The sequence below is a fragment of the Abramis brama genome (genome assembly GCF_963993115.1).
Source record: "Abramis brama genome assembly, chromosome: 8".
Lineage (NCBI taxonomy): Eukaryota > Metazoa > Chordata > Actinopteri > Cypriniformes > Leuciscidae > Abramis > Abramis brama.
The window spans coordinates 21,390,718-21,409,364 of record NC_139970.1 but is presented as its reverse complement, the minus strand read 5'-3'; the positions used below and the strand labels follow the sequence as shown (position 1 = coordinate 21,409,364).

General features: G+C 36.0%; 2 protein-coding genes across 5 annotated transcripts in view; both read left to right on the top strand.

The window, feature by feature from the left end:
• Window positions 1-2,750: 2,750 nt before the first annotated feature.
• On the top strand, window positions 2,751-8,768 carry LOC311088496 (uncharacterized protein). Of its 2 annotated transcripts, XR_014607510.1 has the most exons (7): window positions 2,751-2,787; window positions 2,995-3,108; window positions 5,738-6,055; window positions 6,206-6,399; window positions 6,836-6,909; window positions 7,950-7,997; window positions 8,125-8,768. XR_014607510.1 is itself a non-coding variant. In XM_084122658.1 (6 exons), exons 2-6 carry the CDS (start codon window positions 3,054-3,056, stop codon window positions 8,239-8,241), a joined length of 732 nt encoding a protein of 243 aa, XP_083978784.1. In that variant the 5' UTR covers window positions 2,751-2,787; window positions 2,995-3,053; the 3' UTR covers window positions 8,242-8,768. The 2 variants fall into 2 exon arrangements, 1 of the variants encoding a protein (XP_083978784.1); XM_084122658.1 differs by lacking the exon at window positions 6,836-6,909.
• A 3,964-nt stretch (window positions 8,769-12,732) lies between these two features.
• LOC311088395 (uncharacterized protein) overlaps window positions 12,733-18,647 on the top strand; it is a 13,049-nt gene continuing 7,134 nt past the window's right edge. For all 3 annotated transcript variants that reach the window (XM_084122457.1, XM_084122458.1, XM_084122459.1), the window contains exons 1-2: window positions 12,733-13,794; window positions 15,961-16,404. In XM_084122457.1, coding sequence (XP_083978583.1) covers window positions 13,284-13,794; window positions 15,961-16,404 — 955 coding nt within the window. In that variant the 5' untranslated portion in view covers window positions 12,733-13,283. The remainder of the gene's footprint in view (window positions 13,795-15,960; window positions 16,405-18,647) is intronic.

Genomic DNA, 18,647 nt, shown 5'->3' with positions numbered 1-18,647 from the left:
ATTTCTGGATGGACTCACAATTTGTTTTCTAGAAGAATACTTTGTGGTTATGATACTGTACACCTCATTAGTAAATGTGCATGGCTATAAAATAAAAGTCCACGCACCACTTATAAAATTGATATTTTTCCACCTTTAGCGTGATTTTTAAACCTCAAAACTCATGTAACAAACAAATAAATACTTTCAAGTAAAAAATAAGAAGAAACGCCTAAAATGAGCTGGTTGTATAAGTGTGCACACCCTTTTAATAAGGCATGTTACTCTGTTTGGAATTAACCAAACGCATTCAAACCCGTAATTAAAAAGCAATTATAACCCTCAAGTCACTATATGACATGACATGAGTCTTATTCAAAAAGACTGGCTGCTGTATTAAAAGCTAAAGGTGCTTCAACCCAGTTTTAGTTGGGTGGTGTGTACATTTGTGCAACCAGGTTAATGTAAGTCTTTTTGTTTTTTGAATTTTGTGGGTTTCAATATCACATCAGAGGTCAGGAAACCTTGGATACTTGGTAATAGTAATAAGTAATGCAAAAATGGTAATAGCTTTTTACTAAGTAAAAACAAGTTGAACATTATGTCCGCCGTCAGTATCAGTCTTTATTTTTTAAGTTGCTAAAGCATGAAGAAAACATGTGACAATGTCATCACAAATGTGTCACAGTTCTTTGAACCTCAGGTATCAATCACATAAACAGGACATGAGTACTTGATAATTTGCTGTGCTTTTAGATTTGATAGTGCTTCAACAGGATGTGGAACTGAAAATAGATTGATTTACAAAAAAAATACGTCTGAATCGTAAACAACCATCACCACAACTAGGACATTAACATGCTTAATGTATTTGACCTATTAGTAGTGAAGAAAATAAAACCTGTTGAAATCATCTATCCGTTTTCTGGCTGATGTAAACACGCACACAATTAGCTGAACATTTGATCTTGACATGTGAACAATATAGAGAATATGAGCCATTCTACAGAATGGGTGCAAACTGCTGTCCCACAACCAAAAAACACATTTAAAAAGCATTTAAGTATTAAAATTTTATGAAGAACATTCTATCATCTATTGCATCCCACAATAATATTTAAAATATCAGTAAGCTTAATATATATAAAATCATCATTTATTGGGTATTTTAAGGTGTCTTTCCATTGTTGTTTTTAAAAATATCTTTTTGATTTCTTTTTAAAACAATTTTGAAACATTATGTAATCTTTTGAAACATTATGTAAAAAAATGTGTCCCACATTTTCATGTCACTACCGAAACGGTGTGTTTTTGTGAGACTGATTTTAACCACACCCCTACATTTTTGATCAGGAAATATTCTTGGTTTGCCTCTCTCTCATAGCCCCTCTTTCATTATAGATAGGGACCATCATTTTTAAGGAAATGTGTTCAAAAGTCGGAAAATCTGTGCGTAACTTTAAGGAACGTCACTACCAAACACCTTTTTTCTGCAATTAAGCAAACGTTTTTGGGTGTTATTCCATCAAATTTAGTTTTTATGTGTGTACAACTGTTCAGAACTGTGCTAGGTAACCATGTGCTGGCTATCATCTTTGAATAGGCTCTAAAGGATCTTAAATTGTACAGAAACGGTCACTACCGAAACATGTGGTGAAGTTTCGGTAGTGACATAATGGTTTTTTCTGTGTTTTCGATAAAATGTATTTTTTGTGTGTGTACAACTGTTCAGAACTGTGCTAGTTAACCATGTGCTGATTAGCATCTTTTAGCATCAAAACTATCTAAAATTGTCACTACCGAAACAGTCATGACCGAAATATGTCATCATTGTTTTGGTAGTGACAAAAGGGTACATATAATCATTTATTTGGGGGAAATAAATAACATTTTAGTACAGTTATGCAAATCATTAGTATCTTAGTATGTTTTAGTAGTGTTTTAGAATGAGAGTTAAAATTCTGCAATGTGATGTGGTCGCTACCAAAGCATTACTGTCACTACCGATAATGTGCCGTCATGACCAAAACATGGATGTTTTGTCTAAAATAAAGTATATTGAATTATCAACTAAGATGTTATTATTGTGTTTGGTTCAATGTATATTCAAACTATTGAATCCTTAACTTTGAAATCAGTATGATTAACTTAATGCCTTTTACAAATAAAGATTAGATTCAAAACACAACAAATCTTATAAATTACACTTGAAATATTGTTAAAATTGTAATAGTTATTGATTTACCAGTGAAAACCTTTTTTTTTAAATAGCAAAAAATATATTTACAAGGTATATGTAAACAAAATATGAATAGGTCAATGTAAGCCTTCTTAATAAATGATTTATTATTGTGTTTCGGTAGTGACAAATTTGGGGAGAGGAAAAATATTCCAAAACTTTCTGAAAATACAATATGATAATTAACTGCACAATTACTTGAAATGTGTACCTTGGATATTATACAATTTGCATACAACATTTGTGGAAAAAGACACAAAAAAATCAAGACGTTTCCAACTCTGACTCTGAACCAATTCTGTAGAATGGCCCATATACATATGATATAGCCTATTTCATATGAAACTAAAATTTCTAAGCATTTAATAAAAAAGAAAAAGAAAAATCAAAGGATTTTAAAAGTAAGTGGATCAAGATTACTTTGTTGCTCATTTAGTAGGATATGGGTTTTTCCTAACATGGTTGTGCATCAAACATTTTCCTTTCAACAACTTCATATTACAAGAAAGCTGCCCACTCATTTCCTCACTCACAGACGTGTTTCTCGGCTGGGACACATTAAGCAAGAGGTAAAAACTCAATCGCACTTTTTACATAATATCCCACACAATATGATTCTTTTTTTACAATAATGAATCTTCAATGTGTGTGTTAAATGTTGCCATCTTCCCTCATCACTTAAATAACTTCTTGCACTACCACGAGTGACAAATATGATGTTTGTGGGTGATATTGATCACCTAACCCACATACTTCCTGTTTTTTTCTCATTCCAGTAAAAACAATCTGAAGAGCCTCGGCCACCATCACACCAAAACTGAAGAGGGACGTTAACATGCCTGACAGGTTTACTCTGCTCACTCTCAGCTTTTCTCTGATCCTTCACAATGGTAAGAGGCTAACCTTTCTCATTACTGCTGAAAGAAATACAGATAGTTTGGACCAGCTTAAAATTCCAAAATGCTTGGTTATGGTACATGTATTAGATGGGCAATGCTGGTTTCTTTTTGGCACAGTGCCTATTATTGTGGGTAAAGCATCACTAAAACCAGCATGAAAGTAGACAGAATATACATTATGCTGGTAACCAGCAATAATTTAGTTTTAACTGGCCATTTTTTTTGTAATTTAAGCTTGTCATATTAGTTTAATTCAACAGGTGTGAAATGTATGTTCAGTGTCTGTTCAGTTTGTTTCCATTTGCCTATGTTCTCTGCCATTAATCCACTTGTTTGTTCCAATAGTTGCTGATTCCGTTCACCTGTTGTTTGATTAGTATTCTTATTACTCCCCATGTATTTAAAGGGATAGTTTACCCCCCAAAATAAAATGTCATAATTTACTCACCCTCAAGTTGTTTCAAATCTGTATGAATTTCAATCTTCTGCTGAACACAAAATATGACATTTTGAAGAATATGGGAAAACAAGCGATTGATGGACCCCATTGACTTCCATAGTAGGCCCATCAACTGTTTGGTAACCTATATTTTTCAAAATATCTTCTTTTGTGTTCAGCAGAAGATTGAAATTCATACAGGTTTGAAACAACTTGAGGATGAGTAAATGATGACAAAATGTTCATTTTTTGGGTGAACTATCCCTTTAAGCCCTTAGTTCTCCTTATCGTCCTGTATTTGTCCTGTATCGTTTATGGAAGAGTGTTGTGTTACTCCATGATTTCTTGTTTCTTTTGGATTCTCCATCGTTGTGTGATTTATACAGCCACATTGCGTGACAACAGGAAAATATAGGTGTATTGAAATAAAATTTGCATTTACATTTATTAATTAGAATATGGTCGTACTCTGATTATGTAAAACCAGCCAAAACCAGATTAAGCCAATGTTCTGGTTTCTGAAGATCTGAATAGGACCGCTGTCATTTGCCTGTATTCATTTCGAATCACGTACAGACCTTATTCTAAATATCTACCATAGCTGAATATTCATTTATACCGGCACATGTCCCAATGAAGCTACAGTGAGGAAAATAAGTATTTGAACACCCTGCTATTTTGCAAGTTCTCCCACTTGGAAATCATGGAGGGGTCTGAAATTGCCATCGTAGGTGCATGTCCACTGTGAGAGACAATCTAAAAAAAAATCCAGAAATCACAATGTATGATTTTTTAACTATTTATTTGTATGATACAGCTGCAAAAAAGTATTTGAACACCTGAGAAAATCAATGTTAATATTTGGTACAGTAGCCTGTGTTTGCAATTACAGAGGTCAAACGTTTCCTGTAGTTTTTCACCAGGTTTGCACACACTGCAGGAGGGATTTTGGCCCACTCCTCCACACAGATCTTCTCTAGATCAGTCAGGTTTCTGGGCTGTCGCTGAGAAACACGGAGTTTGAGCTCCCTCCAAAGATTCTCTATTGGGTTTAGGTCTGGAGACTGGCTAGGCCACGCCAGAACCTTGATATGCTTCTTACAGAGCCACTCCTTGGTTATCCTGGCTGTGTGCTTCGGGTCATTGTCATGTTGGAAGACCCAGCCTCGACCCATCTTCAATGCTCTAACTGAGGGAAGGAGGTTGTTCCCCAAAATCTCGCAATACATGGCCCCGGTCATCCTCTCCTTAATACAGTGCAGTCGCCCTGTCCCATGTGCAGAAAAACACCCCCAAAGCATGATGCTACCTACCACCCCCATGCTTCACAGTAGGGATGGTGTTCTTGGGATATGGTACTCATCATTCTTCTTCCTCCAAACACGTTTAGTGGAATTATGACCAAAAAGTTCTATTTTGGTCTCATCTGACCACATGACTTTCTCCCATGACTCCTCTGGATCATCCAAATGGTCATTGGCAAACTTAAGACGGGCCTTGACATGTGCTGGTTTAAGCAGGGGAACCTTCCGTACCATGCATGATTTCAAACCATGACGTCTTAGTGTATTACCAACAGTAACCTTGGAAACGGTGGTCCCAGCTCTTTTCAGGTCATTGACCAGCTCCTCCCGTGTAGTTCTGGGCTGATTTCTCACCTTTCTTAGGATCATTGAGACCCCACGAGGTGAGATCTTGCATGGAGCCCCAGTCCGAGGGAGACTGACAGTCATGTTTAGCTTCTTCCATTTTCTAATGATTGCTCCAACAGTGGACCTTTTTTCATCAAGCTGCTTGGCAATTTCCCCGTAGCCCTTTCCAGCCTTGTGGAGGTGTACAATTTTGTCTCTAGTGTCTTTGGACAGCTCTTTGGTCTTGGCCATGTTAGTAGTTGGATTCTTACTGATTGTATGGGGTGGACAGGTGTCTTTATGCAGCTAACGACCTCAAACAGGTGCATCTAATTTAGGATAATAAATGGAGTGGAGGTGGACATTTTAAAGGCAGACTAACAGGTCTTTGAGGGTCAGAATTCTAGCTGATAGACAGGTGTTCAAATACTTATTTGCAGCTGTATCATACAAATAAATAGTTAAAAAATCATTTTCTCAAAGTAAAAAAGAAAACATAAAATGTTTGAACTATGAATGAATTAATTAAATTTCTTCTTTTTTATTTCAGTTTGTAGTTGGGATGTGAGTGAACCTCTCAACCCGATCCTCCATGACAATGGCTCAGTCAGTGTCACATGCATGTCTTATGGCGAAGAAAAGTTTGGAATGGAAGCCAAGCTGATGTTGAATGATACAGTTGTTTGTCAGATTTACAAAAAGGATCAAGAAAATAAAGACTGTAAATGGCAGAGCAATAACAACGGATTCACGTTCACCTTGATGAATCCTGGGGCCCTACACAAAAATGAATTTACCTGTGAGATAACCAGAATAAATCCATTACCAATCAAAAGTCTCTTAGGGCCGAAAACAAAGCTTTTCCGAGGTAAGTTCACCCTATTTGAACAATATAGTCCAGTTATGTATAAACCAGTTTTATATACCCAGAAATGGTATATTTAACTGCATATAAAAATGCAGTTTAAATCTTGCATTTTTCACAAACAACCATTATATAAATGATTTTTATTTTAAGGTTGCAAAACCCCTTGGGCTCCACCAAAAAGCAACTGCTCATGCTTTAACGAATCACATAACCAGGAGCACACAGATGAAGACAAGCCCTCACCTGAAGTCATGTATACCTTGATAATCTGTGGTCTGGTCATAGTGGTGACGGTGCTCTGTATCTACAGCCTTATCATCACTGCACTCTACATGAGATTGAGGGTAAACTTAGAGACTTTTTATTTTATGTTTGTACTTGTGTTGTTTTATTAGTGTCTTTACTGAATATCTTGTTTCAGTGTCTGTATACATCTCTTGTTGCATTCATTTATATAATCTAGAAGGAGAGGCTGTGCTATATTGTGAATATACAGGGTGGGCCATTTATATGGATACACCGTAATAACATGGGAATGGTTGGTGATATTAAAGTCCTGTTTGTGGCACATTAGTATATATTAGTACACACCACCCATCTTGAGGAGTTTGCCCCCTCACATATACTAATGTGCCACAAACAGGACTTTAATATCACCAACCATTCCCATGTTATTACGGTGTATCCATATAAATGGCCCACCCTGTACTACATGCTGCGTTCACACTATGTTTTAATTACCGTAATTTCGAGATGACAACACGTGACGTTTCACTCTAGGCACGTCTTCGGACTGGGATGTATGCGTTTCACTAGCATCGCCTAAATGAATCTGCAGTGGGCATGTGGTACAAGTATGAGCTCTCAGAAAATTCACAGCTTACAAATTGTAATTACAAGTTTTACAAGGACATGAACGCTCAAATCTTGTCATTATGGTAATAATGACAAGGCGTGAATGACTATCTTCACAATACAGCAAACCCACAAGAGCCGGTAACACTTCAGGTTTCATTTGTTAACATTAGTTAATGTATTAACTAACATGAACTAACCATGAGCAATACATTTAGGTTACACTTTATTTTAAGGTGTCTTTGTTACACTGTAATTGTACATTTAAGTAGTACTAAGTAATATTAATTAACTACATGTACTTACTATAGGTTTAGGATTAGGGTTTGGTTTGGTTTAGTTGCATGTAATTATGCATAACTTATAGTTATTACTATAGTAACTACATATATAACACATATAGTAACATATGTAACAATGACACTAGAATAAAGTGTTACCTACGTTTGTTACTGTATTTATTAATCTTTGTTAACGTTAGTAAATAAATAACAAAATCCAGCTGTTTATTGTTGATCATGTTGCTTCACAGTGCATTGACTATTAAAATCAAAAGAACATTAATGTAATACTAAATGTTGAAAATAATATTAACAAAGATTAATAAATGCCATAGAAGGTCAGCTAATTATTAGTTCATGTTGTAGTTAATGTAAAATAATGAAATCTTATTGTAAAGTGTTCCCCAAGAGCCTTACACTTTTAAAAATAAAGGTTCCTTATTGGCATCGATGGTTCCATAAAGAACCTTTAACATCCACGAAACATTTCAATTCCAAAAAAGGTTCTTTATACACCTATTTTTTACGTAAGAGTGGGCGCGGCCATTTGTAAATATAATGTTTCTGGCTTCTGGTATCATCCGATTGAGTTATTTTTAGCTGTGCAAAACAGCTCGTTATACTGATTGATATCGCAAATGTATTTTTTACCATATTATTGTAATGTATCATCACATAGCGCAATTAGTTTTACCATTTACTGCACTTTGTTATTCTAAGCTTAATACAATCGTGCTGTTTTTTGTCTTCCTCTCCAGGTTGCAAAGCCTGAACCTTCTGACACTCTGACCTATGTGCCAATGCAGGTAAGGGCCTTCTTCTGCCATGCCAACACTGTATTTGACTGTGTGCCAGTAATGCAATATGACTGCTATAGCTGTGGCTGTTTGGCGCAACAATACTTCAAATACAAATGATTTTACTATGTTTCAGAGGAATATAAAATGGCGTGATCCAGACGACACAGAATACGTGGACATGCGTGAAGTGCAGAAACGGGGAGGATCCCACAGAGATATGAACCACAACTCTCATATGATGACTGCCTGAACACATTTCTAGTGGAATAAGTGTATGTGCTCGCGCTTTAACTGCTCTGGATTGAATATAGTTAAGCTACACTAAACAATATCATAGGACGAAACAATTACCTTTATACCCAACAAAACAGACTTTTCTAAATCCCTGAATCTGCATATTGCTGCTGCGCCCCATTCAACCGCTCCCATTACACTGTTTTGTTCTCTGTTGCAGATGTGCTGGCTAGTAAAACCTAATGCTGAATTGTAGCTATGCCAAGCTAAAAGTACATGAAGTACTGTTTAAAGTTTCTAGCTTGAGCATTTTTTTATTATTTTGATCCCATGGACCAATAATCAATGATATTATCAGTTTTGTTCATTACAAGAAAATGCTGAATTTTTCTTTTTTCCAAAAATTGTAACATTTTTCAAACTGACTTGAGGAGACCATTTGTATATTATTTTGAAATATACAGAGATTATATTGAATGATGAATTACATTTGATGATTATTTGGTGATGTAAATAAAGAAAATTACAGCAAGATGAGAGCTTATAAATGTGTTATCGTCAAATACGATTGACAATTAGCATACAGTTAGGATTGGCGGTATGGTTCTGTTCTGGGCAAGAACTCCCTGCGCATCCATGCAGCCTAGCATGGATAAGAGCAGGGAGAGCAGCAAAAAAAACCTTAGGGTAAACAGAACAGAACCAACATGAATGTATTGCAGATATCATTAAATCAAGATTTTAAGTACAACATAATTTGAGATTTTATTCTGATTCAAGGGGAATCAGAATGCCATCCTGACTGGACGAGAGGAGGAACTGGGGATGGAGGAGGGTAATTAGCTCCTGAGAAACGCGATAGCTGCTGATAATGCTGAAGGAGTTTATATATGTATACAGTGATAGGAATCGTATTCCTATAGGTAGATGTGTATCAGCTGATGCGAGCTTGACTAGCGTGACCTGCCAGAACTGACGCTACGCTTAATTTGTATTGTACTGGAAATAATTTGTGTTTACTCTTCAAATGACTAAATACAATTTGTTTCAAACTATAAATGGATAGTTCACCCAAAAATGAACATTTTGTCATCACTCACCCTCAAGTTGTTCCAAACCTGTATGAGTTTCTTTCTTCTGCAGAACACAAAAAAATATATTTTGAAGAATGTCGGTAATCAAACAGTTGACGGCACCCATTGAAGTCAATGGCTACCGTCAACTGTCTGGTTACCAACAATATCTTCTTTTGTGTTCAACAGAAGAAAGAAACTCATACATGTTTGGAACAACTTGAGGGTGAGTAAATGATGACAACATTTTCCTTTTTGGGTGAACTATCCCTTTAAAAGACAGAAATGTCTCTTGAACTAACAACTACCCACAAATAGAAACATGCAAAGTCATAATTTGAGCATGTCTAGTCATAACAGATAGTATGCCTCTGAAAAGAAAAACAGCAAGAAAAACAGATATCATGCCTCTGAACATTCATGTTCCTCCTCATATACAAAACATGACTCTTCCATACATACAGTCTTTTATGTAACAACAGATAAAGTCTGTATTGACAATATTTCAAATTGAAGAATCTCGATGATGAACTAAATTTGGCAGTACCATCAAACATTTGACACTCTGGAACAAACTCAGAGTTACCCGTAAAAAAGACAACAACATTTATGACTATACGCTTTCGCATCTCACTCTGCATAATTTCCACATCGTGCAGAAGCTATAACCTATAGACCAAGCAAGTTTGTTGACACAAATTAACAATTTCATTCAACCTCAAACCACATCCACTCTCTTCATGTAAACATGCATATCTTTCAATCTGCTCTTTCTATCCGTTTTTGAGGACTGAAGATGCATTCAATAAAAAAGTAAATCACCCACACACTGTAAAACAAATGTTTTAACACTTTTTAGTTGACTTAATTGTAAAAATATAGCATCTTCTTTTATTTTAGCCTACAATAATTCTCTTCCTAGAGCAACAGTGTTACGAAGGGTTAAGAAATCACAACTATTTGTAAAGGAAGGGAAGTAATGTAAAACTTCCACATTTGAAATGGCTACATCACACATGTTCCCACCCCACGGTCACAGCACGGAAATACTAAACATAATTTCGGAAAAATACTTTGTATTAAAAATCTTTATATTAACTGGCTTTCTACTAATGCAATACATTAAATGACAACCGTCTGTGGTCTCCCAGTGGCCACCATTATTGGCAGTTTAGTGTTAAGTGATTCATTTACACCAAAACAAAAGACAACATGCCTTCATCTCCGAAAACATTTTTTTTGTCTTACATTTCAAAATCAACTCAGACAAGCTCAGTGCCGACTTATTTTTGTCAGTACTTTTTCGTGAATTGGAATTTGTGCAAAAGATTGTGGCTGGATACACTTGCTATGCTGAATGAAGGAAGTGAAACAATATGGGCCAGTCTGAATACCCACTTGCGGTCTTGACCACTTGAGAGCTTGTGCACGCAACAGGAAGTAAGTGCGCAATATTGTCCCAGATCTTTAAAAAATGCCAACGATCATTTTAAATAGTAATATTTTTGCTAGAAATGACTTCAGAAGTGGAAAACGTTGCTCAAAAACCCATTTTCACACAAACTGACCCCAACCCCAACTTTCAGACGGCATCTTCTTAGCTCAACTGTCACAAAATGGAGCGCACAGGATTGTGGGATATCAAAGGCAGCGAAGGATACATCTATGCTGTCTTCAAAAATAGATTAAAGGGTTAGTTCACCCAAAAATGAAAATTCTGTCAGTAATTACTCACCCTCATGTTGTTCCAACGCCGTAAGGCTTTCGTTCATCTTCGGAACACAAATTAAGATATTTTTGATGAAATCTGAGAGCTGGATCACTCCTTCATAGGCTTCTATGGGAAGAAACTTGCCGGCCCAGAAAGTTAGTAAAGACAATGTTTAAAATAGTCCAAGTGACTACAGTGGCTCAACCACAAGTTTATCAAGCGACGAGAATACTTTTTGTGTGCAAAAAACAACAAAAATAACGACTTTATTCAGCTATTCATTTTCGTCTGTGTGGGCCTGGAATGAATTCACATAGTGTAACAGCGCAGCGCGTCTACATAAAATGTTGCATATTTTATTGCAAGTGCAAAGATGAGAATGTATTTACATTTACAACTGCTTTTTAGAATTAAAAGCACCACAATTAATTGTGTCGTCTGTTACATAGGGACTACTGAACTAACATCTAGAAGTTTATTTTAAAATGCAAAGTATTAAAAATCTAAATAAAGCTCTGTAAACACTTGCATTTTTGCAACATAAGTGTGAATTATTGGGTAATCAAAAGTTCTACTCGCACTTGCGGTCTGAATACAGGAAATACATAATGTAAGTAAGTGGTCAAGTTGCTCAAGACCACTTCAAGGCTAGGCTAGTGTGGATATTTACTAGGGCTGTGAATCTTTGGGTAGACAGCGAATTGACTCGATTCACGTTTCATAGGTTTTTCGATTCGATTCAAGAGCGATTTTTGCAAATTCAGAATGATTCCATTTAAAACGATTCACTTTAAAATTCGATGCGATTAATTCAATTCTGCATTTGTTATATGCATTCGTATAGGATTATTTAAATGCTTCCCCAAATGTGTCTTTACACAGCGGCCTTCAGGGGGTCAGAGAGTGGGGGCAAAAATTTTTACTTTTATTTTGTCCTTTAATGTTAGTTCATGATAGTTCTTAATGTAGCTATCATTATTAACGTTATTTTAATAGGCTATAAAAATTGGCATTTGTAGAAATTTACATAGGCTTTAAAAGTATTGTTAGTTCATGCTAAATATTGTGTGGGATAGTGTTTATGGCTACACAACCTGTTCCAGGCAGGCCTACATTATTTACATTAACATTAAACACACAATGCTTCCTTGGAGAGACTATAATCCACTTTTCCTTAATTCTTAGCATTTTAAATTGATTACTGACTGAAATCAACGATTCATGATTAATGTTTCAATCAAGATCGATGCATCGTCAGGATTTGTAATCGCTGCATCCAACAAAAAAAAGGGGAATCGTTACACCCCTAGACAGAGCTAATTTCGTTGTTGATAGTGTTGCCAGAAAAATGCATAGTTTGGGGTTGCCATAAACAGACCACTATTATTGATTGCTATCATCATGATGTGATGAGAAGAGAATTTCAACCACAAAAAGTGTTAATGAAAATGCCTAACTTTAAGTTGGTCCAACATAAAAAAAAAATGACCCCATTATTTTAATAGCCTGACTTTTAATAGTGTAACTCCGAAAAAATGTTTTCATGTTTTCAAAAATGGGCCTGAAGTTTCATAAATACTGTTATTATTATACAAACTAGTGTATTTATGAATGGTTAGGGTGATGAATGTTACATTTCCATAGTCTATTGTATGAATATCTAAATAAATGAAGTTTTGAGAATCAGCTGCTGTCATTTTTTTATTTTACTTTATTTACCTCAGGAATGTTTGCTATGCAGCTGCGCGTGGAAAAGAAAGCGCACGAGATGAGACCTCTACAGTTACTAAGACCATATTAAGAGCACATTTATATATAGATACCCAAATCAAAATGCATTTTCATATTCAATGACAGTTACAGTTACATTTACATTCATTTGTGTTGTATCATAATCCGCACGACCCCTTGGTTGCCTTTCTTTGATGACGTTGCAGGGCATTCCAAATGAGTGGTTATTGTCAGCGAAGTCCACTTCAACTGATATACCCTGTTCAGGGAGTAGTGCACACTGCGTAGGGACCCTGTCGAATGGAACGCACCCTACAGAGGGTTCAAGTAACGTTACTCCTGCTGAACCGGATGTGATTCCTGCTCCGTCTCAGTGTTGTCGTTGCGTGGCCAATCAATGGCGGACGGAGTCTGTGCGTTTGTCTGGTAAACGTAGACTACGTTTTGCACAAAATACAGGCCTAACGTTACTCGTATACAAATCAGGCATTAAAATATTTTTTTGTCGCGTTTTCGACCCAGCTCATATCTGCGCCCGTCAACATGGATGTGAATTTGACCATCTCTCTGATGCGGGGCCAAATGGGCGCTGTCATAGAGAAAGCCGTGAACGTCGCGGTGGAGACCGTGTTAGGAGAGATGATCCGGGTGGTCGGGCTCAAATTTGAGGAGATCAAACGGGAGATGACCGCTAAAGAGAAAGAGAATGAGAACATCCGGAGAATGTTGGAGACGTCTCGCTGTCAGATGAAAACAATGCGCAAGTACATTAGCGTCCTGGCTGCTAAAGACGCCAACCATAGACTGTATCATGGAGATGGAGACATGGCAACATCCACAGGGATGCACTGCAGAAGAGTCCCGACGAGCACTGTGTCAGTGTGTGCCAAAGCCCCAAACCCCTGTCCCAGACCGAGAGTCAATGAACCTGCCCCTGTAGCTGGACCCTCATGGGTGAGACATCAGATGCACATGTCCAAAGAAACCTTAAGAAATGAGAATCACATTGCTGATTTCCACATTGAAGAGATCCATGGACCATCAGTTAATAAAGGTATGAAACGTCAGCTGATAAACATGTATGGGTGATGCAGTACCTTTTCATATTCCCATCATATATTAGATTAAAATAGCAAAGATGAGATAGAAATCATGTTTGTTAGTTTTCTTTAATCAACAGTATCACAACATAAGGCTTAAATTGTTAGTTAACCCAAAAATGAAAAATATCCCATAATTTACTCACCATCAAGCCATCTAGTATTTGACTTTCTTCTTTCAGCCAAACACATTCAGAGTTATATTAAAAAAATACCCTGGCTCTTCCAAGCTTTATAATGGGAGTGAATATTACCTTCAATTTTGAAGCCCAAAATTGTATGTATTTTATGAATACTGTTGATTCGGACATGCCACTTTTGTCACAAAACTGTTTTTCACCTACTAGCCTATATAGTAGGTTAGTATGCGATTTCGGATGCAGCCCATAGACTCGACCATTACTGGAAGCCAGTGATTATAGTTTATAAAGTTATAAATAAGGATTTTTAAAATTTATTTACTTACAAAAACGCATCGCTTTAGAAGGCCTTTATTAACCCCCTGAAGCTGTATGGATATAAAGCTTGGAAGAACCAGGAAATTATTTAATATACCCTAACTCTGATTGTGTTTGGCTGAATGAAGAAAGTCATGTGACATGAGTGTATATACACATAGGATGGGTTAAGGGTAGGAAATTATGGGATAATTTGAATTTTTGAGTGAACGAACCCTTTAATTTTAAATAATTTCATTATTTTGGTTTGAGTGAGTATTGTCACTTTTGCCGCTAAGATAAAACTGCCAATTTATTAAGAAATATTCCAGATGGTAATTTTTTTTTCTCTAATTGAAATGTTTTATTGGGAATATCACTTTTAATTTATACATTTCCTTTTACTTTTCATCCCGCTATCATTCTGCAAGAAGTGACACAATTTTTGCTGGAGATATTTCTAGCTAGGATTTTAGAAGTTGAGAATATTTTTGTGATGTTTTGTTGAATTATTTGGTTTGTCTTGCACTTTAAACATTCTATTATGTTTAAATAAATTACAGATATGGGTGTGATTGTCCAAATTTCAGCTGTCAATCCCTCACTGAGCAACTTTAGCTCTTTATTTCCATCCTGTTGGGTTTCATCTTGTTAATTTTCTTGCCATTGTGTAAATCATTTCTTAAACTACACTTTCATGCACTACATTTTTTTATAGCAATACTTCCTTAAATTATAACACAAGCATACTGTACTCATTTTAAAGAAGTTACAGAGCTGCATAACAGGAATGATCAATACTATTCCACTGTTAGTGACGATACAAGCAAATATCGCCACAAAACAACAAACAAATGTCCACATGAATATGCAAGAAAAGCACTAAGGGGCTGTTTACATGAAGGAAACCCTTTTATACACTACACTGTTATAGTAATACCTCCATATATATATATACGGTAGGTAGGTAGGTAGGTAGATAGATAGATAGATAGATAGATAGATAGATAGATAGATAGATAGATAGATAGATAGATAGAAAGAAGTATATTGCACTGTGTATTTTAATTGTATCATTTACTCAGAACTAGTGGTAGGCTTTTTTTTTTTTTAAAGGCCGATATTGATATTTCGAACAGGGTGGTAGACTACATATACTATTTAACGATGGCACATATCATATGCACAAATGACTGTTTTTCTATAATCATTTATTACAATATTTATTTACTATATAGCCACTGCAAGTGTGCTTACAGTCAACTTGAGAATCATTTCAAGAATCATTAATGTAATATTAGCAAACGACGCTGCATAGTTTCAATGTGGGACAAACTGATTATTACTAGAGTTAATCAAATCTTTTGCTAATACTTATTGAAGTTTGTTCTACACCCAAAATGATGCCACTTCTTGAATTGTAACAAAAGAAAACTAACAAATATTATTTCAATCCCCATAAATGTTAGTTTAATGTTTTATTAAATATATACGGACAGTTATGAAGGGGACATGAAAATGAATTTCATTACTTAAATGACATACTATCACTGCTCAAAAGTTCAAGGAAAACAGCTTAGGAATTTTGTAATATGACTATTATTTTCAATCAGGCATTGTTTATTATACTTTCCTAATGTTTTCTCTCAACTCAACAGAAAGTGACTTTTGTTGTTTCCATAGTTGATAACTCAAGCCCTCACCTGGTGGACAGTCAGGCGCTTCTGTCTGAGACCAGTGATCCAATATGGGGTCAAACCCCTCTGGCCTCTGCAGAGACTGGGCACACAGACATGCCCGACAGCAGCGTCCTCTCGGCACCCATGATGGCAGATCCAAGCATGTCATCCCAGACCACAAGCACAAGTACAGTGACCTTTGGAGCACCATCGCTGAAGATCAAACAGGAGGAGGCCGAGGTTGAAATTGTCTGTGTGAAGGATGAACCCGCTGAAGCTGGCAGCATGTCTAGGCTTGAATATTCCAACCCTGAACTTCATCATCAAGTGGGGGAACCAGAGCTTGGGCTCTCACTAGATCTACCTGCATCCTTCCAAGCTCTTCAGAGTCCAGGCACTTCAGCAGACCTTGCAATCCCTGCATTCATCAACATGGACCCAACCACCTGTAAGTATAAAATTATCATTTTTACACTGGTTTATTTGGGGTATTATGAACATGTAGATAGAAGAGCCTTTTCTCAGGCTTTTAAATCCCAGATATCACACATATGTCGCCAAGACAAGTATGGTTGACAACATTTTTATTGTGTAAAAGCTTCAAAGAATAATTCCATTAAAAAAAGCTTGTTTTTATTTTATATACTGGACAAGGGAATAATAATGACAGTATGAAGTTTTTATAAAGCTGATTTTAACAATCCTGTTTGGTAAAGGGGCTATATATAAGAATTTTTATATATGAATTGCTTTTTATATTGCCAATGTCTGAACAACTTGTAACGAAATGTAAAAAACGAGAAAATTCCCCGACTTTAGGTAATCCATGAAAGCCTGATTTTTGTGTGAAGGACTCTGTTTCGCTGGGAAAATCCAAAGGATGTGACATTTACGCGCACTCCCAAGATCCTCTCTTCTGTTCAATGACACATGAAATGAATGCAAATACACTATTCAGGATCATGCTGAAAGAGCTATTGTGTACCGTAATGTCAATGTGTCATTCAAAGAAAAGGGATTAATTCAAACTATTGTCTCACATAGCCTGATCTATAGTCTCAAATATACTTTAAAATTACACTGTTATGATAGTTTGATTATAATTACCTCATCTGTCAACATGATGCCAGTGAATCGCAGAGCTGGGATCGTCGGTCTCAGCAGCATGGATGATTCTAGATGATTGTTAACAGTATATTGCTGCAAAGGTATTTCCAACTTTTTATTTCTAAGTAAAGAACGAAAAAGAACTTCGCCGTGAGTATTTCAGGGCTTTGAATCACGTTCAGTCTCCTGTATGTTACTTGTGCTCGAGTGACGAGCACGAGCAATAAGTTGCTGGCTGCAGTTCACTTAACGGCCACCGGTGTTGCTAATAACAAGGGTTTCTGAATTCTACATATAGCCCCTTTAATACAGCAAAATAAATGCTAACCGTCGGGAGTATATTGTAGCAGTGTTTTTTTTAAATAATGAATACAACGGTTTAGTTCACCCAGAAATGAAGATTCTGTCATTAATCACCCACTCTCATGCCGTTCCAAACCCATAAGATTTTTGTTCATCTTTAAAACACAAATGTAGATATTTTTTATAAAATCAGAGAAAATAAATCCATATGAATTGAGCAATTTAATCGCAAGTCATTTGAAGATGCGATTTATACGATGAACAGATCTAATTTAGGTTTTTTGAATATGCATAAACAGTGAACATATAAATAGAGCTCTGAAACATGGTAAACGGAAGCTCAATTACATCTATTCATTACATAAAGCGATCGTGACTCTTCAGAAGACTTTGGTTAAACCTCTTAATACATATGGATTTCTTTTATGATCCATTTATGAACGTTTTAAAGCGTCAGAGTTTTGGGTGAATAGTCTTTCAATGGAGGGACAGAAGTCAATCAGATTTAATTAAAAAATATCTTCATTTGTGTTCTGAAGATGAATGGAGGTCTTAAGGGTTTGGAATGGCAGAATGATGACAGAATTTTTAACAAGCCTTTTAAACTTGTTTTTCAAAATTCTAATTAAATTGCAAGAAATTTAAAGTTCTGATCTGTGGTCAAACTGATTTTGCTGAAGTGGAAGTGCACCAAAAAAGATTTTGAAAATGACAGAGTGCTTCACTTTAAGGCAATCAAGACAAAGCTTTTATAATTACGTAAAAACTAGTGTAACCATGTAGAATTAACCAATAAAACACAATTTACTTACTCTCATTTCATTAAAAAACTGTATGACTTTGTGACTGTATGACACAAATATCCTAAAACAACATCTAAGGGATATTCAACAATTTTTTCAGAGAAAATATTTCTGAGAAATTATCTGTCGTGTGGTTAGTGGCATATTTTTGTTTTGATTCTTGGTTTTGATTGTGTGGTCCAAACCCGTTGGCCACAGATCTCTTTTCGCATTGTTTGACTCTGAACTGAGGTCCATGAGTACTAGCAGCAACCGCTGTTTACCACTGTAATAAGAAGAAAACTTAAAGGCACTAAAAATGGAAGTCATGGTTATCTTCACCAGTACCAATGGTTTGTCACTTTGGTTTTACAATCAAAACTTACAAACACCTGCCAATGCCATGGATATGTTGCGAAAGAGATGCAAAAAGTGAAAGTTGCTTTCTGAAGGCAATTTCTACAGAAGAGCAGCAGTGAGAAATTCATGAGCTGTTCAT